Below are 26493 nucleotides of genomic sequence, written 5' to 3'. Positions count from 1 at the left end.
TTCTCCTGGGGGTTGGCATGCATGATAATTTTTTATTGGCTCTGGACATTCTGGGTTATACTTTTTTAGATGCTAGACTTTGTTGTATTCCTTTAAATATTTGGGGGGGTTTTGTTCTGGGGCACAGGTGATTTACTTGGAATTGATTAGATCCTTCTGAGGTTGGCTGCTTAGCATTGTTATGGCAGGCCCAGAGCAGCCACTGGCCTAAGGCTAATGTGACCCCACTATTGAGGCAATACGCTTCTGAGGACCCTGCACAACGCCCTATATTATATATTTTAAATGTTTATTTATTTTTGAGAGAGAGAGACAGTGGGAGAGGGGCAGAGAGAGATGGAGACAGAGAATCCCAAGCAGGCTGCGTGCTGTCAGCTCAGATGTGGGGCTCGAACTCACAAATCCTGAGATCATGACCTGACTGAAATGGAGAGTCAGATGCTTTACCGACTTAGCCACCCAGGCGCTCCCACGATGCCCTATATTATAAGGTCTGGCTGGAACACAAACAATCCTCAGTCCTGTAAGAGCTCAAGGGATTTTTCTGCTTATTATTTTTTGGGGGGATTCCCTTGGTCCTGAGTAGTCTCCTCACTACTGAGTGATTACTATACACATCATTACTCAGCCTTCAAATCCAGGGCACTCCCTGCGGATCTCCGAAGCTCTCCCTTTGTCTAGCTCGGTCCTTTTTAGCCGCCTTCACACTCTTGAACTCTGCATTTTGTCTCCTCAGTTCAGGAAGGTGGCTGGGCCCCGTGTGGGTTCCTTCTCCCTGCACTGTGGCCTGGAAACTCTTTTTAGGCAGAGAGCTGGGAAATTTGAAGGGCTTGCTGCAGACCATTATTCTCCGTTGCCTGTCCTCCCCCATCTGTAAGTTGTTGTTTCCTGTGTTTTGCCAAGTTTTCTAGTTGTTTAAGGCGGGAAGATAAATCTGGCCCCGTTATTCCAACATCACTGGAAACAGGAGTCTCAACACCCACTTCAGATGAGGACCTGCAGGAGAGCGGATAAGAAAGTACCACAGTCAGGGACTTAACGCTCTCCGGGCTCTGCCGACCTTCCCCCCTCCCCCCCCCCCTTCTTATCTTTATTGAGGTATAATTCACAAATAAAAATTGTATATATTTAAGGGGTTTTCACATACCCCTCGATGTTTTATGTATATACGTATACACTGTGACATAATCACAAGCAAGCTAATTCACATGTGCATCTCACATAGTTAACATTTTCTGTGTGTGTGTGTGTGTGTGTGTGTGTGTGTGTGCAGGACACTGGCGTGTGGCCCTTCTGGCTAAGCAAGGGCCTGACCTGGTCCGCCCAGGAGCCTGCTGACCCCCAGCAAGTCTCCCAGACCCCGCTCCTCACCTGGGGTCCCGCCGTAAGGCCACCAGCTGCAGCTCGCCCCGCCTGCCCGCGGCCCCGCCCCTCCTCGGCCGACACGCCTTTCGCCCTGCCTCCCGGCGGTCCGACCCCGCCCCTCCACCTCCCCGAGGGCCCCGCCTCTCGCCAGGCCTCCCGAGGCCCCGCCCCCCCAGGCCGGCCCCGCCCCTCCCTGCCGCTCTTCCGCCTTCCCCGAGACCCCGCCCCTCCCCGCCCCTCGCCCTGCCTCCCGGCGGTCCGACCCCGCCCCTCCACTTCCCCGAGGGCCCCGCCGCTCGACAACCCTCCCGAGGCCCTGCCCCCGCAGGCGGCGCCGCCCCTCCCTGCCCCTCTCCAGCCTTCCCCGAGACCCCGCCCCTCCCCGCCCCTCGTCCTGCCTCTCCGCCCCGGCGCGGCCCTGAGCTTTGGTTCCCGAGCCCCGCCAGTCCCGTATGTTTTTCCGAGGGGGTCTGGTCGCCTTCTTGCCTTGTGTCCGCGCCCTTCGGCCTGGTCCTGTCGCGGCCATGAACACTGGCAGTTTCGTTGTGTCGCAGCCGCTCAATTACCGTGGCGGGGCCCGCGTGGAACCGGTGGACGCCTCCGGCACCGAGAAGGCGTTCGAGCCTGCAACCGGTAACGGAATGGAGACCGGGCGGCGGGGTCGGGGGTGTTGCGGCGGGGGGCCCGCGGGGGTCGTGGAAGGGGACCGGTGGGGGGGACGCGGCGGCGGGCCCGGGGGATCGTGGCGGGGGGAGGCTGGGGGGAAGCGGTGGGGTCCCGGTGCGGGTTGGCGCCTCCCCGTCCCACTCGTGGACGGACGTGTTCTACTGCCCTGAATCTTCATTTAGTGCTTTCTGCAAACGTTTGCTGTGACAGATGAGTGACGGTGTGGAAAATAGAGTTGTCTGTGCAGGCAGCTAAGGACTCCGTGCAAACACGAATGCATCTGCACAGGGACCCGGGGCGGGGGGGGGGGGGGTAGGTGTGTGAGGTTGTGCTCCTGTTTATTATTAATTTTTATTAAAACGTTTTTTAAAATGTTTAGTCATTTTTGAGAGATAGAGACAGGGCACGAGCGAGGGAGGGGCAGAGAGAGAGGGAGGCACAGAATCCGAAGCAGGCTCCAGGCTCTGAGCCGTCAGCACAGAGCCGGACACGGGGCCGCACACACAAACCGTGAGATCATGACCTGAGCCCAAGTTGGCGCTTAACCACCTGAGCCACCCGGGCGCCCTGAAGACTAAATTTTTATTTTACCTTATATATTTTGAGAGAGAGCAAATGGGGAAGGAGCAGAGAGAGAAGGAGAGAGAATCCCAAGCAGGCTCCCTGGTGTCAGCCTGGAGCCCGACATGGGGTTTGAACTCACAAACCGTGAGATTATGCCCAGAGCTGAAACCCAAGAGTTGGTGGTTTAACCAACTGAGTCACCCAGGTGCCCCTATTTTTTTTTTTTTTTTTAAGTTAGAACTACAGTAATGTCTTCAACCACGTGCACAGAAGAGGATTGGGATTTCTTGAAGGAAGTTGGTGAAAACATTACTGCTGAGAACAGAGGAGCTTGCACAGATGGCTCTAATGAGTGTGAATGAGAACTCTGTTGCCATCTCAGCCTTAAAATACTCCTGTGGGTGCATCAGACTTGGGAAAGGGAGGGGTGTCTGGGTGGCTCAACTGGTTAAGCATCCGACTTCGGCTCAGGTTGTGATCTGGTTGTTGGTGAGTTTGCTTTGGGCTCTGTGCTGACAGCTCAGAGCCTGGAGCCTGGTTCAGATTCTGTCTCTCTCTCCACCCCTCCCCCGATCACACTGTGTCTCTGTCTCTCTCTCTCAAAAATAAATATTCAAACAAAAGAGAATTGGAAAAGGGGGAAAAAGCCCTGCTTTTATCCAGTGCTTCAAGTTGCCAAGCACAGTGCTGGGCCCTGGATTTGCTCTGAGAATTCTGAAGGTAACACAGCTAACGAGGAAGAGGTTTTGGTTTTGGTTTATGTTTGTTCTGCTGGGCTGTGTGGGATATTTGTGGGGAGAAAAATGTGAATTTTTTGTGCAAACCGGAATGGCGGGTAGCCAGAGACAAAACTGGGTTGCAAAGGACTGGAGAATTTAAGATCAACTAATGGCACTAAACCACAGAGCAGCAGTTAGTCTGAGCAGGAAGGAGCCACGGGGGTCCTCAGACTCTCCTGGGGGAGACCGCCTCTCCACGCCCATCCCCACAGTTACGAAGGGAAAAGAAAATTTGCTCTGTATTTTAATTGCCTACAGTGTATGTGAACTTTAGCCACTGCCTTTACCAACTAGCTATTCACGTTTTAACAGAAATTGCAGGCTTGCCAAAGGTCTCTGGACAGAGTCCTACAGGTTCTTAGAGGGGGAGGGAGAAGGAACTGCTGATTGGTGTACTTCAAGAATTCAGTGGGAGGGGCGCCTGGGTGGCGCAGTCGGTTAAGCGTCCGACTTCAGCCAGGTCACAATCTCGCGGTCCGTGAGTTCGAGCCCCGCGTCAGGCTCTGGGCTGATGGCTCGGAGCCTGGAGCCTGTTTCCGATTCTGTGTCTCCCTCTCTCTCTGCCCCTCCCCCGTTCATGCTCTGTCTCTCTCTGTCCCAAAAATAAGTAAAAAAACGTTGAAAAAAAATTAAAAAAAAAAAAAAAAAAGAATTCAGTGGGAGAGTCCGTCACAACCCTTGGCCTGTGGGGTCATGTTGCATGGAAATAGGGAATGACCTTGGAGTGAGAAAAGGAGAGACGGGGACTTTGCTATATTTGGGGGAAACTTTTTCTGGCGTTTAGGGTTATGTCTTCCTGATAACTCTTTGTTGACCATATTCATCAAGCATCAGCAGGATGATAGGATTTCTACAGAACAGAGCTTTTAAATGAGAGTTCATAACCCCAGAAACCGAGTACTTGCAGCCTCGATTTCACAAGACCTCGGAGATTCTCAAATACTGTTAAAGAGAGGTGGCAAAACCCAGCTGCAAAATAGAGGACAGAGGTTCTCAACCCGGAGGCCATGCTGTGCTTTGGGCAAGGTGCCTGGTCTCTCTGGAATTCTGTGGTGTGGTCAAGTACTTTTTCCTGGACCGTAGTTTGCAACTTTTGTTAGATTCCTAAAGGATTCAGTCACCTCAAAATAAAGGAAAGAACTGCCTGGGGTGGGGGGGGGAGGTCATTAAATCCGACCACACTTACCAGCAAGAAGGGTCACTTACAGGGAATTTGGATACACAGTACTTTGAATGTGAGGCCACGTTGGCGTTACTGTCCTGTCCTCCTAGGCCGAGTGATCGCTACCTTCGCGTGCTCAGGAGAGAAGGAAGTAAACTTGGCTGTCCAGGATGCAAAGGCTGCCTTTAAAATATGGAGTCAGAAATCTGGCATGGAGCGTTGTCGAGTTCTTTTGGAGGCTGCGAGGATAATAAGGGTATGTTTCATTAGTTTTTTTTCTCTTTCAGAAATGTCCCCTTGTGTTGCTCTGAGGGTTCTTTGTGATGCTTTGCACTTAGACTTTGATGCTCTGTTAGGTTAGGCCTTTTTTACAAAATGGAAACACCTTTTCTTTCTCTTTCTTTTTTCTTTTCTTTCTTTCCCTTTTTTTCCCCCCCATTGAGAGAGAGGGCGCAGGTGAGAGAGCAGTGGGGCTCACCTGAAGTGGGGCTCCTACTCCCTGGAAGTGGCTTGAACTCATGAACCAGGAGACCATGACCTGAGCCGAAGCCAGATGCTTAATCAATTGAGCCACGGAGGAGCCAGGAAAAAACATTTTCATTTGATCACCTGGGTATATATAGGACATGCTTTCTTTGATTAATTGCTTTCTGGACCTTGGCTCTCTGTGACCTCTCCCTTGTCAGGTTGTTTTCTCCATCTTTGTTATAATGTATCCTTTGCAGCTTGGCTCCTTTTCTTTTTAACTCTGTGTACTGGTTTCCTGTTTACTTTTTCCTCTGATGACGCTTAAGTTTTCTTTTTCCGATGCATTTTCTACCTTAATTGCCTGGGAAGATTTCATAGATTTATAGATATCCCCCCCCCCTTTTCTTTTTTTCCAATTTTAGAGCATGGGAAGGGGAGAGGGGTGGGGGTGGGTGGGAGAGAGAGAGAATATCTTAAGCAGGCTCCACACTCAGAGCCCGATGTGTGGCTCAATCGCATGACCCTGGGATCATGACCTGAGCCAAAATCAAGAGTTGAACACTCAACCGAGTGAACGTCCCAGGCACCCCTAGATATTCCGTTCTTAAAAAACAAAGTTAAATGTTTTATAGTCTTTTTAAAATAATTTTATTTATTTAAGTTATCTTTAGGCTCAACATTGGGCTTGAACTCATGACCCCGAGATCAAGCATTGCGTGCTCCACTGTTTGAGCCCCTAAACTTTTCACAGTCTTTAAAAGCAAAAGGACTAGGTGCTTATTACAGAAAATTAGAAAATTCAGAAGGATGTACACCAAAGTATGAATCGTGGTTATCTCTGAGCTGTAGAACTTGGGTGATTTTTATTCTCATGAGTGTGTTAAGTCAAAAGCTGCGATGTGTCTGAGAATTCCCCTACTTGCAAAGATACGTTGCATATAGGGATACAGTAAAATTTTGGTTTGCAAGCATAATTTGTTCCGGAAACATGACTGTAATCCAAAGCACTTGTACATCAAGGTGAATTTCAAGAACCGTGGGCTCAGTTGTGATCATGTGTCATGTACTACTCGAATTGCAAGACATCGCTGGTTTATCAAGTTGAAATCTTTGGAGGTGTTTACTTGTCTTGCGGAACACTCACAGAATAAGTTATTCACGATCCGAAGCTTTAATTTGTTTTAGGAAATTAAGAAGAAAAGTGTGTGTGTGTGTGTGTGTATAGTGATGGAAGACTTGAGAGTTGCTGGGTCAGAGAAAGATACAGGTTATCACTCACAATAAAATGCAGTAGCCAGAGCAGTGCCTTAGCACTAGTTTTCTGAGCCACAGTCCCCACAGGGAAATGCATTGAGCCAAACATCACTCTCTTGCATATAGTGTGTTGCCCCATAGGATGGGAACCCTAAAGTTATGAGATTCCGTTGATATAGGAGCTGCTCTCACATCAGTGCGTGTTCTTCTCTGTAGCGAGAGAGATTACTCCTTGTTAAACAGATCTCCAGGGTTAAGGGGGAAGGTGTTACTGAGTTTATTTCCCTGGAAAGTAAGCAGATGTCTCCAAAAAGGGGAAGCAGAGAGCCTTCTATCTCCTCACCCCTCCAGGCACCTCTATCTTTAGGGAAACACTGTGTCTGTTTTTCAAAGGCCTTTGCTTCTCAGTCAGCTTGCCAGGGTCCTTTGCTCAGAAAGCCGGGGCCACAGAGATGTCAAAATGTTCATGGAGCATTTTCTCCTAACTAAGTATTTTCCCCTATTATTAAAAAATTAATTTTGGGGTGCCTGGGTGGCTCAGTCAGTTGAACATCTGACTCTTGATCTTGGCTCGAGTCATGATCTCCTAGTTTGTGAGGTTCAAGCCTGCGTTGGGCTCTGTGCTGACGGTGCGGAGCCTGCTTGGGATTCTGTCTGCCCCTTTCTTCTCCCCCGTCTTTCCCCTCCCCCCCCTTTCTCTCAAAATAAATAAATAAAAACATAAGTAGTTTAAATTAGACCAAAAGCAATAAAGCAGATGATTTATGATTTTAGTTTTTCACTTTTTCTTAGCACATGAGCATTTAGGGTTGTTGTGTCCTCTTAAGAATTGACCCCTGGGGTGCTTGGGTGGCTCAGGTTAAGCATTCGACTTTGGCTTGGGTCATGATACCGTGATTTGTGGGTTCGAGCCCCATGTCAGGCTCTGTGTGGACAGCCTGGAGCCTGCTTCGGATTCTGTGTCTCCCTCTCTCTCAGCCCTCCCCTACTCATGCTCTATCTCTCCCTTTCTCTCAAAAATAAACAAACATTAAAAAAAAAAAAATTGGCCCCTTTATCATTATTAAGTGACTCTTTTTTTTTATCCTGAATAATATCTAATAATATTCTTTTGCTCTGAAATGGACCGTTTGATATTAGTTTTCTTTTCCTTTTAACCTCTCCCCCTTTCCATTAATATCTGTGTTACTGTGTTAGTCAAAAATATATTGCTATCTTTTTGTAATGCTTCTGTCTGATGCTCATGCTTTATACCTGCCTTTACCCAAAATTATCCCGTAACTGAACAGATTCTACCCTCTGATCATAACCTATAATCATAACCTTCCATTGTTTATTAGTTCTTCCCTTTCTTTTTTTTTAAGATTTTACTTTTGGGGCGCCTAGGTGGCTCAGTCGGTTGAGTGTCTGACTTCGGCTCAGGTCATGATCTCACAGCACGTGGGTTCGAGCCCCATGTCAGGCTCTGTGCTGACAGCTCGGAACCTGGAACCTGCTTCAGATTCTGTGCCTCCCTCTCTCTCTGCCCCAACCCACTCACATTCTGTCTCTATGTCTCTCAAAAATAAATAAACATTAAAAAAAATTTTAAGATTTTACTTTTTACTTTTTTAAAGTTTATTTATTTTGAGAGATGGAGAGCGTGACTGGGGGGTGGGGGGGAGAGGCAGGCGAGAGAATCCCAAGCAGGCCCCACACTGTCAGCCGCCGACGTGGGGCTCAAACTTGCAAACTGTGAGATCTTGCCCTCAGCCGAAATTGAGTCAGACGCTTAACCAATGGAGCCACCCAGGTGCCCCAAGGTAAAAATATTTTATATTTACCCACATTTTTACCATTCCCAGTGCTCTTCATTTCATTCCTTTGTGTAGGCCCAGATTTCCATCTGGTGTCATATTTTTTCTGCTTGAAGAAATTTCTTTAGCATTCCTTATAGCACAGTTTTGCTCGTGATGTTCTTTCAGCTCTTGTGAGTCTGAAAGTCTTCATTTTGCTTTCACTTTTGAAAGAATTACAGGTATCGAATTCTAGGTTGACGGGTTTTTTTTTTTTGTTTTAGTTTTTTTTTTTTTTTTTAATTTTTTTTAATGTTTTATTTATTTTTGAGAGAGGGAGAGGGACAGAGTGTGATTGGGGGAGGGGCAGAGGGAGAGGGAGACAGAATCTGAAGCAGGCTCCAGGCTCTGGGCTGTCAGCACAGAGCCCGACGCGGGCTTGAACTCCCGGACCGTGAGATCATGACCTGAGCCGAAGTCGGACGCTTAACCGACTGAGCTACCCAGGTGCCCCAGTTATTTCTTATTTTGTAAGCTATCTGCGTTCCTTTCATTTTATTTCATTTTTTTAAATTTATTTTTTTAATGTTTACTTATTTTTGAGAGAGACAGAGCTCGAGAGGGGGAGGGGCAGAGAGAGAGGGAGACCCAGAATCCAAAGCAGGCTCCAGGCTCCGAGCTGTCAGCACAGAGCCCGACTCGGGGCTTGAACTCATGAACCGTGAGATCATGACCTGAGCTGAAGACGGATGCTCAACCGACTGAGCCACCCAGGAGCCTTTGTTGTTTTAGTTCTTTAAATTAGGAAGTTCTAACTAAATTTCTGCCCATCTCTTCTCCTCGGGGCCTCCAATTACACATAGCCTCGGTGGCTTGAAGCTCTCTCCTGGTTACTGATGCTGTTTGGGTTTTTCCTGTTTTTTTCTCTCTGTGTGTTTTAGTTTGGATATTTTCCAGTGTTACCAGTACTTTAATTTAAAACTTACTAACTGCAAGGGCACCTGGGTGGCTCAGCCGGTTGAGCCACCGACTTCGGCTCGGGTCATGATCTCGCGGTTTGTGAGTTCAAGCCGCGCATCGGGCTCTGTGCTGACCGCTCAGAGCCTGGAGCCTGCTTCCGATTCTGTGTCTCCCTCTTTCTCTCTCTCTGCCCCTCCCCCACTCATGCTCTGTGTCTGTCTCAAAAATAAACATTAAAAAAAAAAAAAACTTACTAACTGCAGAAAACCTGTCTCGGTGCACACAAATTGCAATGTCAGGCCTGCCCAGAGTATTTTCTGATCTTACTAGCATGCACTGGGCGGGACACCATAGGTAGTGGCATAGAGGTCTGCAGTATACTTTGAAAGTGTGCGGAGGAGGGAAAACACTCAGAGGGATGACCGCAGCCTGCTGGTGTTGGGCCCCGTGGAGACAGATGTTGTCTGTGTCCGAGAGCACAGGGTCTGGGCTAATTTATTTAGGACTTACCAGCTTCCTGTTTTAGAAACAGGTTTCGTGAAGGCAGAGAATGGATCTCTGTATTTTTTCTTAGTAATGAAGGTAGAATGACTCAGTCAAAAGTCTTTATTTCTCAGGTCTTTATAGAAATATGACACGTTCAGATCTCACTGTCAGGACTTCCCTTTCCTGTGTTTCCTCTTGATTTTGATATTCCTGCTCCCTCTTCTCTGATACTTGTACTGTTGACACATGGCTTGGGATTAATTTCAGTTGCCATTTCATTTGCTTGTGGTCTGGCTCACCGCTTACCCATTTTAATAAGACAGTGCTACATCTTGTCATTTGTTTGATTCACCTTTTATGTGTGTTCACATATCACCCTCTCCTGTATTTTACATCCGGTCCATGAGAGCAAATGTGTGTTTCTTACATGCTCCATTCATTCGGTTTTCTCACCTTTGGGACAAAGAAAGGGGAAATTAGCTTTTCTCTTGAGGTCAGTTTCCCAAACCTTTCCAGTCATCCCTGGACCATCTCCAGCATCTCTCAGCCACATAGGCTACAGCTGGAACAGTATTTCGTAAGAGAATTGATGAGTACTGACCATTAGAAAATAATTATCTTGGGGCGCCTGGGTGGCTCAGGCGGTTAAGCGTCCGAGTTCGGCCCAGGTCATGATATCATGGTTTGTGGGTTCGAGTCCCACATCGGGCTCTGTGCCCACAGCTCAGAGCCTGGAGCCTGCTTCAGATTCTGTGTCTCCAGCGCTCTGTGCCCCTCCCTCACTCACTCCCTCTCAAAAATAAATAAACATTGAAAAAAGATTATCTCGTGATTTTCACCTGCTGCATGTCTTGGGGTGAATTAAAGCTGTGCGTGTAATATAACTTCTCACCTGCCACTTGTGTGTGTAGCCATCGTGTGTCATTGGCTGTCGTAGTGATGGTTGTCTCTCACTCTATACGTGCAGACGCATACGTGCGCACATATACGTATTTATACGTGTATACACATATGATGCTCGCTTCTCAAACCATACCTTTTCTAATTGATCTGGAAAGGGGGTATTGGGCTTAAATCTGTGACGATTAACTTGAGGGGGGCACAGGGCTGCTGTTGAGCGGTAAGCTTTCTCTCCCAGATGTCGTAGTGCCACTCCTTCTAAAGCGCGAGCTGTTTCTGTTTTTGGAAATTGGGCAGCATATTCTGAGCGTTGAATCTGTTGGGGCGTATGATAAGAAGTCTTAAGTCTAGTCTTCCATTTTACCCAAAGGAACGGAGGGATGAAATCGCCGCCGTGGAGACCATCAACAATGGAAAGTCCATCTTTGAGGCCCGCTGGGACATCGACACCTCCTGGCAGTGCCTGGAGTACTACGCGGGCTTGGCTGGATCCATGGCTGGTAAGCCCCAGCTGGGCCTTTCGGGAGCCACTGACCGGGAGGCAGAAACAGATCCTAGTGGTGAAGGGGAGACAACTGGGGCTTGAGACAGACCTGGCTTAAAATCCTGGGTTTAGCCACTCTCTGCATGGGTGACCCCGAGAATTACTTTACCTTTCCTTGTTGAAACTGGAGATGATAATCCCTGTTTTCTTGGGTTATCATAAGGGTTAAATGAGAAAATATATGGAAAGCACTGAGCATGGTGTCTGAGCTTCAGGCCAAGTTGTTGAAAAACCAAGAGTCAGTCAGTGTTCTCAGTATTTACTAGTTCTACCTAGTTAGCAAAAAAGATTTTCTCGATTCTTTGTGACGTTTACAGTAGTGGGTGTTGGATGGCTTCACAGGACCCAGGAGGGCTGTGGGGAGCCAGAAGTCTGACATATGGGTCCTGCTCTGGAGGCTCCCCTTATTTCCATCATTTAAAAAAAAAGGTTTTTTTTAATGTTTATTTATTTTTGAGAGAGACGAGTGCGAGTGGGGGAGGGAGAGGCTGAGAGAGAGGGAGACACAGAATCGGAAGTGGGCTCTAGGCTCTGAGCTGTCAGCACAGAGCCTGATGTGGGGCTTGAACCCATGAACAGTGAGATCATGACCTGAGCCGAAGTCGGACGCTCAACCGACTGAGCCACCCAGGCGCCCCCCCATCTCACTTCTTCAAGTTACTGTCTGTTAGGTGCTCTCCGGTTGTAGAGAATTATATGAAGTTGAGTGAACACGGGTTTGGAGGATGGAAAGGATTCTTCACTGGAGCGACTATGCAGAGGCGAGAATGAACAGAAGAGCGGAGACGGGGAGGAGGCCGGCGCAGTGGAGCACGGCTGAGCACGGCTGTTGGCGGAGTCTTGGGAAAAGCAGTCCTGCATTCTCCGTGACGCCCCTGTTTTCCCCTCAGGTGAACACATCCAGCTCCCAGGCGGATCCTTTGGTTATACCAGAAGAGAACCACTTGGCGTATGCGTGGGAATAGGCGCCTGGAACTACCCCTTCCAGATCGCCTGCTGGAAGTCTGCTCCCGCGTTAGCGTGTGGTAAGAGTGAACGGTTCTTCCACCCATGAGCTGTCCGTTCTGTCCCTCACCTTTTCGTGTGCGCGTGCACACACACTCATTTGCACACTCACGCTCCACATCATAAGGGGCCTGCGTTGGGGCACCCGAGGCCCCGAGGACCTGCGTCTGCTCCCGCCCGGCCTCGTCGGGGCTTGTAGTGTATGTTATGTGTGCGGATTACATCCATATTATTCCCACTTTTGTTTTTATTTTGTTTAAAATTTTTTTTTAATCTTTATTTATTTTTGAGAGAGAGAGAGAGACAGAGTGCGAGCAGGGGAGGACAGAGAGAGAGACACACACGGAATTGGAAGCAGGCTCTGGGCTCCGAGCAGCCAGCACAGAGCCCGACGCGGGGCTCGAACCCACAAACCATGAGATCATGACCTGAGCCAAAGTTGGACGCTCAGTTGACTGAGCCACCCGGGCGCCCCTATTCCCACTTTTATTTATCTTATTTTTGTTATGGAAAGGAAGAGTGTTCATTTTGGTCCTGGAAGTCTTCTATTTTACTGTGGAATTGATTTCGATTTGTGCTACTTGTAAGCTCTCTTCCTTTCTGGACAAGGATTGTGAAATGAACCTTTGTGTAGGAAGAGGCACTCGGGGGGGTGCCTGGGTGGCTCAGCCGGTTAAGCGTCCGACTTCGGCTCAGGTCATGATCTCACGGTCCGTGAGTTCGAGCCCCGCGTCAGGCTCTGTGCTGACAGCTCAGAGCCTGGAGCCTGCTTCAGATTCTGTGTTTCCTTCTCTCTCTGCCCCTTCCCTGCTCTTACTCTGTCTCTCTCTGTCTCAAAAATAAATAAAACATTAAAGAAAAAACAAGGAAGAGGCACTCGGGAGCGTGGCTTAAGCAGAAGATACACTTGTTCCTTCCTTTGTGTCTTAAGAGAAATGGTAAGACTTCCTTCTGAGTGACTGGCGGGCTGACTTAGAGAGTTTTTCATACTGTTTAAAGAGGAATTGATGGGAAAAGAGGATTTATGGTATCTTAGAAAAATACAAGGTGTAAAAAAAGCATTACTGAAAAAAAAATGTTACTGTTAGGACATTGTGTTGAAATCGCACCTTTTCTCGTGTTGTTGCCTCGTGTTCTTCTGCTGTTTGCATGTTCTCTTGTGAGCTGGAGCTTCCATTTTCCGGGACGACTACAGCTAAGCCACTGGTTTGGAGACTGAACAAATTAACCCTTTCTGGTCTTCAGTTTCTACTTGTAAAGATTTTTCTTTCAGTTTGTTTTTGAGAAAGTGCACGCATGTGAGCAGGGGAGAGGCAGAGAGAGAGGGAGGGAGGGAGAATATCAAGCAGGCTCTGTGCTGTCTGTGCAGAGCCTGACTCCGGGCTCAAACTCACGAACCATGAGATCATGACCTGAGCCAAAACCAAGAGCCGGACGCTCAACCGGCTGAGCCACCAGGCACCTGTGGAGTTGTTCTGGACTCGTCCTCCTGTCCCATCCTGTCCTCGGAGGATCACCAGTATTAAAAAACCTTTTGTTCTTGTGTCTTGGGTTTGTGCAGGTAACGCCATGATCTTCAAACCCTCTCCCTTCACGCCGGTGTCTGTGCTGCTGCTGGCTGAAATCTACACGGAGGCCGGCGTGCCCCCTGGGCTCTTCAACGTGGTGCAAGGAGGGGCCGCCACGGGCCAGTTTCTGTGTCTGCATCGTGATGTGGCCAAAGTCTCCTTCACTGGGAGTGTGCCCACTGGCTCGAAGGTGAAGATAAAACCAGCATCGGTTCACACACACACACACGGCAGCGCCTGGCCGGCGTGGAGTAGATGTCAGAGGCCCGTCTTCTGATCTGACCTGGCTTGAACTGGGAGGGGGCTGCCGCAGGGATTGGGGGCAGAGATCTGAAGTGTGTTCCGAAGGTGGGAAGCAGGGAGGGAAGTACAGTGGGACGATGAGGACCGCCGACCAGAGGGGGCCCCGCGGGGACGGAAGCCCTCACCTCCTGCCCGCGTCTGAGAGCGCGGGGTTTGGGCCGCCGCTGTGTCTTTGGTGTCTTAACTCATCAGTAGCAGCCACCTCAGAAGGAGGGGTATCTGCTGAGTTTATTTCAGATGTGTTGTTTTGACCTTAATTGAGTGTTAGCCTTGAACATAGTAACAGCATTAGGAGTTTCTACCCATGGCATGCAAATGAACAGTATTTTTTAAAAAAAATGTTTATGTTTATTTTATCTTTGAAAGAGAGAGAGACAGAGCGTGAGCAGGGGAGGGGCAGAGGGAGAGAGAGAGGGAGACACAGAATCCGAAGCAGGCTCCAGGCTGAGCTGTCAGCACAGAGCCGCATGTGGGACCCGAACCCACAAACCATGAGATCATGACCTGAGCTGAAGTTGGACGCCCAACAGACTGAGCCACCCAGGCCTCCCCGAATGAACAGTATTTTTAAAATGAATTCCCTCTTCAGAATGTCAGCTGCAGTCCTATGGTTCTTTTCAGGTGTTCTGGAAAAGACTGTTCTAAATGGGTGAAGGGCAGAGTCATCGACCGGAACAAGGCTGCAGGTCCCATGTAGTTGTCCCGGAGGCTCAGCTTCTGGTGGGCTTAGCCTGCAGTTTTATCTGTGCTAAGCTTCTGAATGTGTTTGTCTTTGTTAAGATCATGGAGATGGCAGCTAAAGGAATCAAACCCATTACCTTGGAGCTGGGAGGCAAATCTCCCCTGATCATCTTCTCCGATTGTGACCTGGAGAACGCCGTGAAGGGAGCGCTGATGGCCAACTTCCTCACACAAGGCGAGGTGAGCACTTGTCCCCAGCCGAGGGGTGAAAGGAATCTCTTTCCTTCCTCTAGCAGCATGTTTGGAAGCTGTCTGTTTCGAAATAATTGCAGATTGACAGACACGTTGCACAGAGTGCAGAGAATTCCCAGGCACCCCTGAACCACGTTTCTCAGATGTTAACATTTTATCACATTTCCTTTATCATTGTGTTTACCTCTGTACACCCGTAGGCTTGTTATTTTTTCCTGTTTCCTGAACGGTTTGAAAGTTTGCAGACGCAAGACTCCTCTAACTTCTGTGGGCCTCTGTGCATTTCCTAGAAACAAGTGTGCTCTCTTCTGCAAGCACAGTGCACTCAGTAAAATCAGTAACCTCACGTAGACGGTCTTCAGTCCACAGCCCCTCGTCAGATGTCATTTGTTTGCCGGGAGTCCTTTTAGCGAAGAAACAGACCCCACACAACCTCTTCTTCTCTGGTCCAAGACCTAATTCAGGAAGGTGTGTTGCATTTAGTTGTTGTGTTCCCATAATCTTTAGTCTGGAACAGTTAGCTCTTTGGTTATTCTCCTCTTTCCAGGACCTTAACATTTTTGGGGAGTATGAGCTGTTTATTGTGTAGAATGTCCCTCATGATGGTGGGGAGTCCGTCTGGTGTTTCCTTTTGAGTAGATTTAGGTTATGCATTTTGGGCAGAAGCCACCACAAAAAGTGATGTTGGGTCCTCTTCGAAGGGCGGTTGACTTTGCCGAAGGCGTGTCTTCCTGGGAAGTTGCCGTGTCCTCCTCTGTGGTTCAGTCGAATCACACAGGAGACGGTGACAGGGGCCTTCCCAAGCTGTCCCCCACTCATCTTAGCGCCCTTTGGTGATTTTTCCTGGAAGCAGTTTCTATTATGGTGGTCCCCAAATGATGATTTTCCAATTCTGTTGTTCTTTCTACATTTATTAGTTCCAAGTCTCTACTGTAAGAAGGAACTTTTCCTTCTCCTGTGTTTTTCTTTTTTTCTTTCCTACTCATTTATCATTATGGACCATGGATTCTTTCTTCTGTGGATCATAGTCCATTACTGTCATTATTTATTTTGATGCTCAAATGACTGTAGATCTGGCTTGTGGCAGCCCATTTCTGTGACCTTTCTTCATTATTCCGTGAGCATGAGTGTTTGGTGTATTTTTGGACATCAGGATCTACGGTTCTGATGGCATTGGAAGAGTATTCATGCTCATGTCTCCAGGAGGGTCTAAATAGTCGGAATTGATTTGTGATTTTAGAGCCAGACATTGGCTGTGAAATGCTTCAGGTTTTTATTAGGCTCATGCCCTTAGTTCTTGGTCTGTTTTCACTCTTCCTCCCCTTCTGCTCTTAAAATACGTGGCCCCATTCAGCCACTGACAGGAGGCCATGGGAGAAGTTATGTGGCTCATGGCACTATGAATGGCATTAAGGAAATGTAGACAAGACAAAGAGCCCTGACTTTCACCTCAAAGGGCAGGCAGGTTTTTTGCTGATAGGGTGGGATGTGTGGTCCTGTTCAGGATGGGGATAATTTTTAGAGAGGGAACTAACCTTTTGAAAAGGTCTACTGTCTCCTTTTAAGTTTAAAACTGCCGGATTCTTCCCCCTTTTCCTTTTTCTTTCCTTAACACACATACAAATTCATGTCTGTCTTTTAGGTTTGTTGTAATGGCACAAGAGTATTTGTGCAAAAGGAAATTCTCGAGAAATTTACAAAGGAAGTGGTGAAACGGACACAGGGGATAAAAATTGGAGATCCCCTTCTGGAAGGTACAAGGATGGGCCCCCTCATCAACCACCCACACCTGGAGCGAGTCCTTGGGTTTATTAAGCTGGCAAAAGAGCAGGTGAGGAACAAGCGGAGATGGCATGGGACAGGGGGAGGGGAATTAGTCCGACTTGCGCGTTACGTGTGTCGCTTTCCTGCTGGCTCGCGAGGCCTCAGCAGTGCTGTGCTCAGTACCTGCAGTGCAGTGACCGTGCGCCTGTTCAGGACACACGTACCACTTCAGGACTGCGTGTCAGGGTTGTAAGTTTAACATGAAATGTGGGGCGCCTGGGGGGCTCAGTCGGTTAGCGTCAGACTTCAGCTCGGGTCATGATCTCACGGTTGGTGAGTTCGAGCCCCGCGTTGGCTCTGTGCTGACAGCTCGGAGCCTGGAGCCTGCTTCGGATTCTGCGTCTCCCTCTCTCTCTGCCCTTCCCACGCTCATTCTCTGTTTCTCTGTCTTTCAATAATAAATAAACGTTAAAAAAAAAAACACCATGAAATGTGCATTCTTTTTTCTTCTCCGGCAGGGTGCTAAAGTGCTGTGCGGTGGAGACGTCTACGTACCTGAAGATCCCAAGTTAAAGGATGGTTATTACATGAGACCTTGCGTGTTGAGTATGTCCTTTTCTTGTTGGCTTTTAAACAGTTTGAATTAAATATCAGTTAGAAAAGGAGATTTATAAAATATGTGTATGGTGTAAAGCAGGCATTGGCAAACCGTGTCCCCGCTGCTCAGATTTAAGGAGTAGAAGTTCTCCATTACCTCCCGTGTGCCCTCCCTCTTGGACAGTCGTGTGCGTTGCTTTACCTGAGACTCAACTGGGTCTGAACCTGTTGTTCTGGAAGCAAGAAGCTCAAAAAAAAAAAAAAAAAATGGAAGTGCATGTTTGATAAAAAACTAATGAGTTTCATTTTCTCAAGAAAGTTGATGAAGAATAGGTTTTTCTTTAACTATATGTGTCGTTAACAAGCCCAGTTTGTCAGTATGGCAATATCTTAAAATTAATGCAATTTAATAATTTTTAGCATCTCCTTTCAGTCTTAAACATCTCGTGGCGTGGACAGTCGATTGTAGGGTCATCCCGCTGTCCTCAAATGCACTTATTTCTTCCCACCTCAGAGGTGACCACTGCCCTGGGTACCGCTGTTCTCATACCTTCTTCTGTCCTTTCACAGTATACGTTAGGATCCACGAATAAATGCCAATATGTAAAAACAGTGGTAGTATAATAGGCTTTAAAAAACTATATTCAGGTTGAAGTACATTGTGTGATTTCTTACATCTTATCTAGAAGATAGATTCAGCCTACTATTGCCCTAAGGTCGACAGTGGGGTCATTTTTCAGCACTCAATCATCTGATGGATTTTAAACCTTGAGCCCTTGCTAAAAAAAGAACCACTGAGGTTTGAAAGCTGTGAACCTAACATCTATAACATGGATTAGCTGGTAGTTACTACGTGAACGGGAAAAGGTTACAATATATCTTTAACCATCAAGGTTGAGGATATTGTTTCCAGTCGAAGCTGTTGTAAGTACAACTGTTAAACCATACTATGTGTGGGATTAACCCAAATGTATTAAGTATGCACTTCAGAAAAAGAAGGAACAGAGTATGCATCGAACTCTAAGTAGTGCAAATAGTGTAGTATAAGATAGTATAAATACTTATAAATAGTATAAATATTTCTCTGGTTGCTGGGATTAAAGATGATTTTTATTATAGTCTGTACATTTCTGAACACTACAGACTTTTCCACAGATAACATGTATTTGACAATTAGGCAAAAAATAATTGGTTTAAAGGTTATTTTAAGAGAGAGAGAAAGAGTGTGAAGGGGGGGAGGGCCAGAGAGACAATCCCGTGCTGACAACACGGAGCCTGACACGGGGTTTGATCTCACAAACTGTGAGCCAAAATCAAGAGTCCGGCACTTAAGTGGCTTAACCGCCCAGGCGCCCTTGGGACAAAATTACTCTTTTTTTTTTAAAATTTTTTAATGTTTATTTATTTTAGAGAGAGAGAGAGAGAGACCGAGCATGAGTGGGGGAGGGGCAGAGAGCGAGGGAGACACAGAATCTGAAGCAGGCTCCAGGCTCCGGAGCTGTCAGCACAGAGCCCGACGTGGGGCCCAAACTCATGAACTGTGAGATCGTGACCTGAGCCTAAGTCGGACGCTCAACCCACTGAGCCACCCAGGGGCCCCAGGAACAAAATTATTCTTAAACAGGCTGTGAACCTAGGCAAAGAACAGAGAGCTGACCATACTGAACTTTATTCTAGTGATTGCCACTTGGAAAACTTGTTAAAGAGGCAGATTTCCTGGCTCCTGCTCTAGACTCCTGAATGTAACTCTCAGGGACGGGGCCTCGTGATCTGCTTTTCTTTTCTTTTTTTTTTTTTTTTTTAATTAATTAATTAATTTATTTTAATGTTTATTTATTTTTGAGACAGAGAGAGAGCATGAACGGGGGAAGGTCAGAGAGAGGGAGACACAGAATCGGAAACAGGCTCCAGGCTCTGAGCTGTCAGCACAGAGACTGACACAGGGCTTGAACTCACAGACTGTGAGATCATGACCTGAGCTGAAGTCGGACGCTCAACCAACTGAGCCACCCAGGCGCCCCGTGATCTGCTTTTCAATGAGCCCCCCATTCGTTTTTACTCACATTAAAGTTTGAGAGTGACTCCAGAGTCTAGATTAACTTTACTTAAGGTTTGGGACTTAAAATCTGGTAAGTGTTGTGTTTCAGGCAGGAACCTTGCCTTTCCTGTATGTCAGTTATCACTTCATCTTTGCACCTCCTTTGACTTTCCAACGTAGAATTCACTGCAAACAGAGACCTATGGGGTTCTCAACTTGCAGGAGATAAGAGAATATTTTCTGGGACTGCTGGGTGATACATTGTCCTGAGTCCTTTTCTGGCTAACGGTTTCCCTAAAAATTGTACGCGGATTACTAGTCTTCAAGGAATTAGGATGTAGTGAACCGTCCTTACACACGGTACTAAGAATTATTTAATACATCCTTGAAGATAGTTTGGGTGTCCCCCAAAGTACCGTGTGTCCAGAGTACTTTCCCTCCTTTGTTATACACAAGCTCTAAACCAGCTCTTAAGACATTGCAGACTTGTCCTCTTTGCACATGTGTGAGGAGCTGGTTTTCACACTTCGGCTAATACAAAGCTGATGTTCACGGTAGGGTTCTCGAGCTGTCCTTACTGCCGTGTATTCGAGCATAATCACCCTCCCCCACCCAGACCACTGACGTTGGCTTTATCACCCTGTTTGCAGCCGATTGCAGAGACGATATGACCTGTGTGAGAGAAGAGATCTTTGGACCAGTTATGTCCATTTTATCATTTGACACTGAAGCTGAGGTTCTGGAAAGAGCCAACAATACCACTTTTGGCCTGGCGGCTGGTGTCTTTACCAGGTATGTGGGGAAGGTACCTCCAGCAGCATTGCAGGAACAGGGGCCCGCTCGGTCTGCTCAGAGACCCTTACTCTCATTTCCTCCCTGGAGTTCACGTTGTCATTAGCATTTTCTGTTTGCTTCAGGTGGAGTCAGAAGGTGCCAGAGTAGCATTTTGTAGTTGCTCCTGAATGGCCAGAGAACTGCTGCCGTTGAGTTTAAAGTGAGCTATAAACATTGTTGGTGAAAATTCTATCCCATGTCATTCATTTCATCGGACAGATATTTAAGGTTCGATCTATGTGTCTGTGTGTCTATGTAAAGCATCGTGTTGGGTGCCTATTGAAAATGTACACGTCAGGGAATGTAGAAACCCATAAGCCTTTAAACGCTGGGCAGGAGTCTTCAGAAACGTGATTTTTAGCCGCTTTATAGTAGTTCCTAATCGGAATGCATTGTAAAATATGTAGGCATTTTTTTGGTTGTTGCGTATTTAGGATATTGTTTCCAGTTGTCGCTGTTGTAAGTAAAAGTGTGATTAATCTCTCTGTACATAAACTGTTACCACGATAACAAAAGTAAGAAGCGATCTGGGAGCAGAATCTCCTTCAAAATGATGGCAGGTTGCTCGATTACATACAAACTTTGATTAGTCTTTGGTAGCGGTAGGAAGTTTTCTAAGACTACTTTGCACTTGGAATGACGCTGTTTCTTTGGTGACAGTCGAGGTTAAGCGTTCTTTGTAGCTTCGTGGCGAGCAACCTGGGGAGGAAGACCGAGGTCCCCCCTTGAGGACCTGATGGGATAGCTTCTCTGTGAGCTCTGAAGAAAAGATCGAGGGGCTGCTGCTTTCTCGTGTGCCTGGTTTTGGGTAGGCTTTATTTTTTAGAGTAATTTTAGGGTCACTGCAAAGTTGAGTGGAAGGCACAGAGGTTTCCCATGCACCCCCTCCCCCCAGCCGCCTCCACTATCAGCGTCCCCCCCACTCCAGGGCAGCCCGCTGGTTGTAACCGGTAAACCTACTTGGATAGATCGCGATCACCCAAAGACCACAGTCACCCTAGGGTTCACGGTTGGAGTGGTGCCTTCACAGCATCACACGGAGTAGTTTCACTGCCCTGTAAACCCCCTCTGCTGACCTGCTTTCCGTGGTGTGAGGAGTGAGTGGGTTAAGTCACCCCACACTGAGCGAGGCAGTCACGAGGGGGGCGACTCCAGTGTGCTGCCACTTCCCTCACAGCCTTGCAGGTCGGTTCACGCACCATGCAGCATATCCGCCTAAAGCATACGATTCAGTGGTTTTTAGTGTATTTGTAGAGTCGCACAACCGTCACTGTAATCTGATTTTAGAACTATGAACCTCCCAGGAACACAGGGAACGTTCCCCGCCCCTCCCCGCCCCCGGGGCAGCCACTAATCAACCTCCTTGTTATCTGCGTAGATTTGCTTACTTTGAATGTTTTCTATAAACACGGCATCATACAGCATGTGACCTTCTGTGACTGGCTTCTTTGACTTGGAATAATGTTTTCAAGGTTCCTTTATGTTGTGGCAGCTGTCAGTACTTGGTGACAAATGGTCCATGGTGTGGATTCATTTTGTTCATCCGTTCACCTGTTGATGGACATTGGGATTGTTTCTACTTTTCTCCTACTATGAATAATGTCTCCGCGAACACTCCTATCTTTGTGTGGAAATGTGCGATTTGTGCCGGGTGTATACCTAGAGGAGGGATGGCTGGGTGATTCTGCTCAACTCCGAGGCACCGCTAAACTGTTTTCCCATGTGGGGGCACCGTCTGGCGTGCCCACCGGCCACGTGGGAAGGTTCCAGTTTCTCCACATCCTGGGCAGGGATGTCCTGGGACTGTCTGTCCTTTTTTTTTTTTTTTTTTTTAAATGTTTATTATTGAGAAACAGAGAGAGAAAGCATGAGCAGGGGAGGGACAGAGAGAGAGAGAGGGAGACCCAGAATCTGAAGCAGGCTCCGGGCTCCGAGCTGTCAGCACAGAGCCCGACGCCGGGCTCAAACTCACGAACCGTGAGATCGTGACCTGAGCCGAAGTCCGGATGCTTAAACCACTGAGCCACCCAGGCACCCCACTGTCTGTCCTTTTGATTGCAGCCGTCCTGGTGGGTGAGAAATGGTGCCTCACTGTGGTTTTGATTTGGGTTTCTGGCAGTTGTCTTTTCCACTTTCTTGATACTGTCATTTACAGCACAAAAATTTTAAATTTTGACAAAGCCTGATGCTTTTATCTTTTTGTCTGTTACTTTTGGTATCCTGTCTGAGAAGGCTTTGTCAGACCCAAGATTATGAAGATTTATTCCTGTTTTCTTTGAAAAGTTTTATGGTTTTTGCTCTGATGTTTTAGGCCTGTGATCCATCTGAGTTAATTTTTATATATAGTGTAAGAAAGGGATCTCCCTTCATTCTTTGTGGATATGTGGGTAGCCTGTTGTTCTAGCCCTGTTTGTGACAATGTCCCTTCTCCCCATTTGAACTTGCTGCTGCTACGTGTTTCATAGATGCTTTTGGACGAGACCATGAAACTCAAATCCTTATATCTATTTTTGCCTGGATGACACAAGATTTAAAGCACATCTTGAAGAAACAAGAATGCGGCAGGATCTCAAAACCTTTAGACCTGGCAGTCTACCTTTTCCGTGGAAGTCGCAGGATAAACTGCTTCGCAATAATATAATACACTGTGTCTTCACAGGGACATCCAGCGTGCCCACAGGGTGGTGGCCGGGCTGCAGGCAGGGATGTGCTTCATTAACAACTACAACGTCAGCCCGGTGGAGCTGCCCTTCGGTGGATACAAGAAGTCAGGTGAGGAGCCGGAAAGTGAGGATGCAAACCCGGCCTGTAGGGATACGGGTTGTAATTCAGACCGCACTGACCAGGTTTCTGAACATTCGTGTCTCAGAATCACCTGGGAAAGTATACAGATTCTGGTCCTCCCCCGACCGGCCGCAGTGATCTCTGGGAATGGGAACCAAGCGTCTTCTTATTTTCCTTTTCTTTCCCCCAGAGCTCTCCAGAAGGTTCTAATGTGTATGTAGCCTGGCTTGTGAACTGCTAGTAGGCATCTCAGAAGGGTTTCTCTTGTGGGTAGAATTACTCTTTCTTCACGGGCTCTGGTCGCTGGTGGCATAAAACCGTTCCTGGAGGCTCCAGACTTGGGGCATTTGTTGTCGTCCACTGTGGGGGGTTTTTAGGTGGAAAGTGTCTCTGAGCACCTCAGAAAGCATACGTTAATTTGTTTCCTTTATTCTGCCAAATCACTAAAGAGCCCTCAGTCTAACATTGAACAGTCCGTTATGGCTATCCTGGTTGTCCCGGACGCTGCACAGGGACGTCCCCCCCCGCCCGCCGCTTGCCCAGTGTTCCCAGTGACGCAGTCAGTCTGGCCCCCCTGACGGTGACACGGTGACCGTGCAAGTCCGGTGTGTCGAGGAGGTGTGGGGGGCCAGGACAGGCTCTCTGGAGCTTGTCGCCTGTAAATATTCGCTGGCTGCCCTTCCCTTTCTCTGGAAAGTGGTGTGGATGTTGCGGGGGCACCAGTCTGGGCGCCCGACCCCAGCCCCTGGGCAGGTGTGTGTGTGGCCGTCCCAGCAGACACGTGAACCCCGATGGGCGCTCGTGAGACGGCGGGTGTTCGCTCGACCGTCTATTTGGCACCTGGCTTGGAAGTGCCCCGGCACGCCCAGGGCCTGCCCGCCGACCGGCCTCGTCCCTGCACGGGCGCCACTGCGGCCTGGGAGTCCGGCTGCTGCTGTGCCAGTACGTGCTCTCGGCCGGCTCCCCCCCTCGGATCGGAACCTCTGGGTCGGTGCCCTCCGGCTTGTCTCCCTGGGGTGAGGTGAGAAGCAAAGGGGGCACACACACCCACCCTGGCCTCACACGCCCACCTAGCTCTGTGCTCAGAGGATAAGGGAGGGAGCCAGAGACAGAGTGAGGCCTTGCCGGGGCCGAGCACCTTTTCTTTTGAAGAGCGCCCCCCCCCGGAGACGTGTATTCTGGGGGACCGGGCCTTGCCCTTTGGAGGCAGAGCCTCCCGAAGTCAGAGGCAGGGGAAGGCCAAGCACAGGGTGCCGTCCTTTGAACGGGTGACCTCGTAACAGGGCAGGACTGGGGCTCTGAGCTGCCGAGCCGCCTGAAGAGCCCCCCGCCCCCGTGAGTCGGCAGTGTGTAAACAGCAAGCTGCTCTTAGCAGATTTCACAAAAGGAGGGGTTAAAAGGCCTGTTGTGTAGAGTTCGGTTCTCAGCGAGCACCAACTATGGGTTGTCGTAGAGACTTTCACACTCGATAGGAAGGTCCGAGCGCTTTCACATCCCAACCCAGAGTAGTCGGTGCCTAAAATCAAGTTCTGTTGTAGGACCAAGATGCGGGTATTTCCCTGTCCCCGTCCCCGAAGGCCAGTGGGTCAGTTCTCCCGTGCCTAGCTGTACAGATGATGACGTGCACTTGAGGACTTTGTCCCAAACCTTGTCAGTTCTGTGTTCTTCCCCTGAGGGGGTGACTGACTTTGGAGGTCCCCGTGACTTTTCAGGCCACCACGGTGGTGGCTCTTCCTCAGCCTTCTCTTCCTTCCAGGGTTCGGCAGGGAGAATGGCCGCGTGACAATTGAATACTATTCACAGCTGAAGACCGTGTGTGTGGAAATGGGCGACGTGGAATCTGCCTTTTGAACATACGCGGCGAGCCCCGTCCGCGTGGCCACGCGTGGAACGGGCGCTGGATCTCCAGGGGGCCACACGGCTGCCTCGGTTTCACACCCAGAATTGTGTCCCTCGGGATAAGAGAACGGCTCGGTGTTCTTCCTTCCCCACCTCTCAGTCCCCTTCCTGATGGAAAATTTGCCCAAGCGCCTTTAAGACAATCAAGAAAGTGGTGATTTTCTCAAAGCAGATTCCTGCAAAATCTTTAACACGCTTCTGGAGAACAGGGAGAGGGACCAGGATTATACTTCGTCCACGGGTTTGACCCGACAGCGCTCCTCCTCCGGCTTGCTTCAAAGTAGAGCTCGTTTCTTGCTCCCTGACCGTTTTGAGCTCTGGCCCCGTCATGGATTGCATGCGAGAGCTGACAGTCGGGATGGAGATGATAGCCAGGGTCACGTTCTGTGTGATGGTTCACTTGCCAAAGTAAGCCCTTTGTTTCCACTCAGTGCTGGTGTCCGGTCCTTGAACTACAGCTTTCTCCCTTGATAAATACAAAGTGGCTGGAGGCTCCCGGGGCACACTGCAGTTAAATAAATCACACCGCGAATCCTTTCAGCTTTGGGGCGCCTGGGTGGCTCAGTCGGTTAGGTATCTGTCTCTGGCTCAGGTCATGATCTTGCAGTTCCTGGGTTTGGGTCCCACCTAGGGCTCTGTGCCCACAGCTCAGAGCCTGGAGTCTGGTTTGGATTCTGTGTCTCCCTGTTTCTCTGTGCCCTCCACCCCCACCCGCTGCTCGCACTCGGTCTCTTTCTCAAAAATAAACATTGAAAAAACCCCTTTCAGCTTCACGTTTTAAAACTAAGCACATCTCAGGGTGATAGCAGTTCACAGAATAGGGGCCAAGGTTCAGTGTGTAAGGCAGGGGCTTTGTCCTTTGCACTGAGTTCACAAGGCCGGGCTGTACTTGCTGTAATGAAGGTTGGCGGCCTGTGGGAGCTTTTAGGCTCCATGTTCTTTGCGCCCTGACGAGCAGAGGCTTGTGGAGCTTCTGACCACGGTGACTTCTCCCCCCTGCCCCTTTCTCTTCCTTTGAGGGAAATAGTTGAAGTCTGATAGCTGCATTAGTCAGGGTTGTCCGGGAAAAGAGCACCGTAGAATAGAATAACGGGACAGACAGGCGTATGGAAGGGAAGATTCAGTCTGAGAATTGGCTCATGTGACTGTGGAGGCTGAGAAGGTGCACGGTCTGCCGTCGGCAAGGTGGAGACCCAGGAACGCCGGTGATGTGATCCGGTCCGAGTCTGAGGGCCTGAGAACCAGGGAGCAGAGGGTGTCCGTCGGAGTCCCAAGGCCCGAGGACCAGGACGGCTCGTGTCCGAGGGCAGGAGGAGACGGACGTCTCAGCTCGAGCAGAGACGGGATTCACCTTCTCTCTCCATCTTTTTGTTCCGTTCGGGCCCTGAACAGATTGGGTGTTGCCCACCCGCGTTGGGGAGAGCCATCTGCTTTACTCAGTTCACCAGTGCAGTTGCCAAAAACTTCTGGACAGATCCTCCCAGGGACACCTGGAAATAATGTTCTGCCAGCCGTCTGGGCGTCCCTCAGCCCAGTCACGCTGCCGCGTAAAGGAGCCATCACGGTGGCCACTTTGGCGGAGCGAAGGAGTGGTGTTCCTCGCCAGGCCCGCATCCGACTGCGTGTTGTGATGGGGAAGTGCCGTCGTCGTCTTGCAGGGTGAGGACAACTGATCAGCCTCTCGGTGGTTATTTGCACAGACGGCATGTTCGGGATACGGGCCAGGCCGCGTGAGCTCACGTCCTGACGGCCTTTCCGCAGTAGGAGCTGCGCGGGCAAAGACGGTTTCCTCTGTTCCTCGACGGCGAAAACAGCGGGGAAGGGGGAACCGGTATCTGAATCCTC

At 48.9% G+C, this 26493-nt stretch overlaps 1 protein-coding gene across 2 annotated transcripts; it reads left to right on the top strand.

The window, feature by feature from the left end:
* Window positions 1–1755: 1755 nt before the first annotated feature.
* Window positions 1756–25410, top strand: ALDH9A1 (aldehyde dehydrogenase 9 family member A1). Of its 2 annotated transcripts, none has more exons than XM_053908950.1 (11): window positions 1756–1998; window positions 4647–4792; window positions 10750–10879; window positions 11814–11948; window positions 13490–13686; window positions 14580–14720; window positions 16375–16563; window positions 17015–17102; window positions 19782–19923; window positions 22625–22737; window positions 24489–25410. In XM_053908950.1, the coding sequence occupies exons 1-11, from the start codon at window positions 1818–1820 to the stop codon at window positions 24530–24532; spliced, it is 1506 nt and encodes a 501-aa protein (XP_053764925.1). In that variant the 5' UTR covers window positions 1756–1817; the 3' UTR covers window positions 24533–25410. The 2 variants fall into 2 exon arrangements, with proteins under 2 accessions (XP_053764925.1, XP_053764924.1); XM_053908949.1 differs by having other exon boundaries at window positions 1758–1998; window positions 24506–25410.
* The last annotated feature ends 1083 nt before the right edge of the window (window positions 25411–26493 follow it).

The sequence above is a fragment of the Panthera pardus genome, unplaced genomic scaffold (assembly GCF_024362965.1).
Source record: "Panthera pardus isolate Hobbes unplaced genomic scaffold, ASM2436296v1 HiC_scaffold_21, whole genome shotgun sequence".
NCBI classification, from domain to species: domain Eukaryota; kingdom Metazoa; phylum Chordata; class Mammalia; order Carnivora; family Felidae; genus Panthera; species Panthera pardus.
The sequence above is the reverse complement of the archived record's forward strand: the minus strand, read 5'-3'. Positions and strand labels throughout refer to the sequence as shown.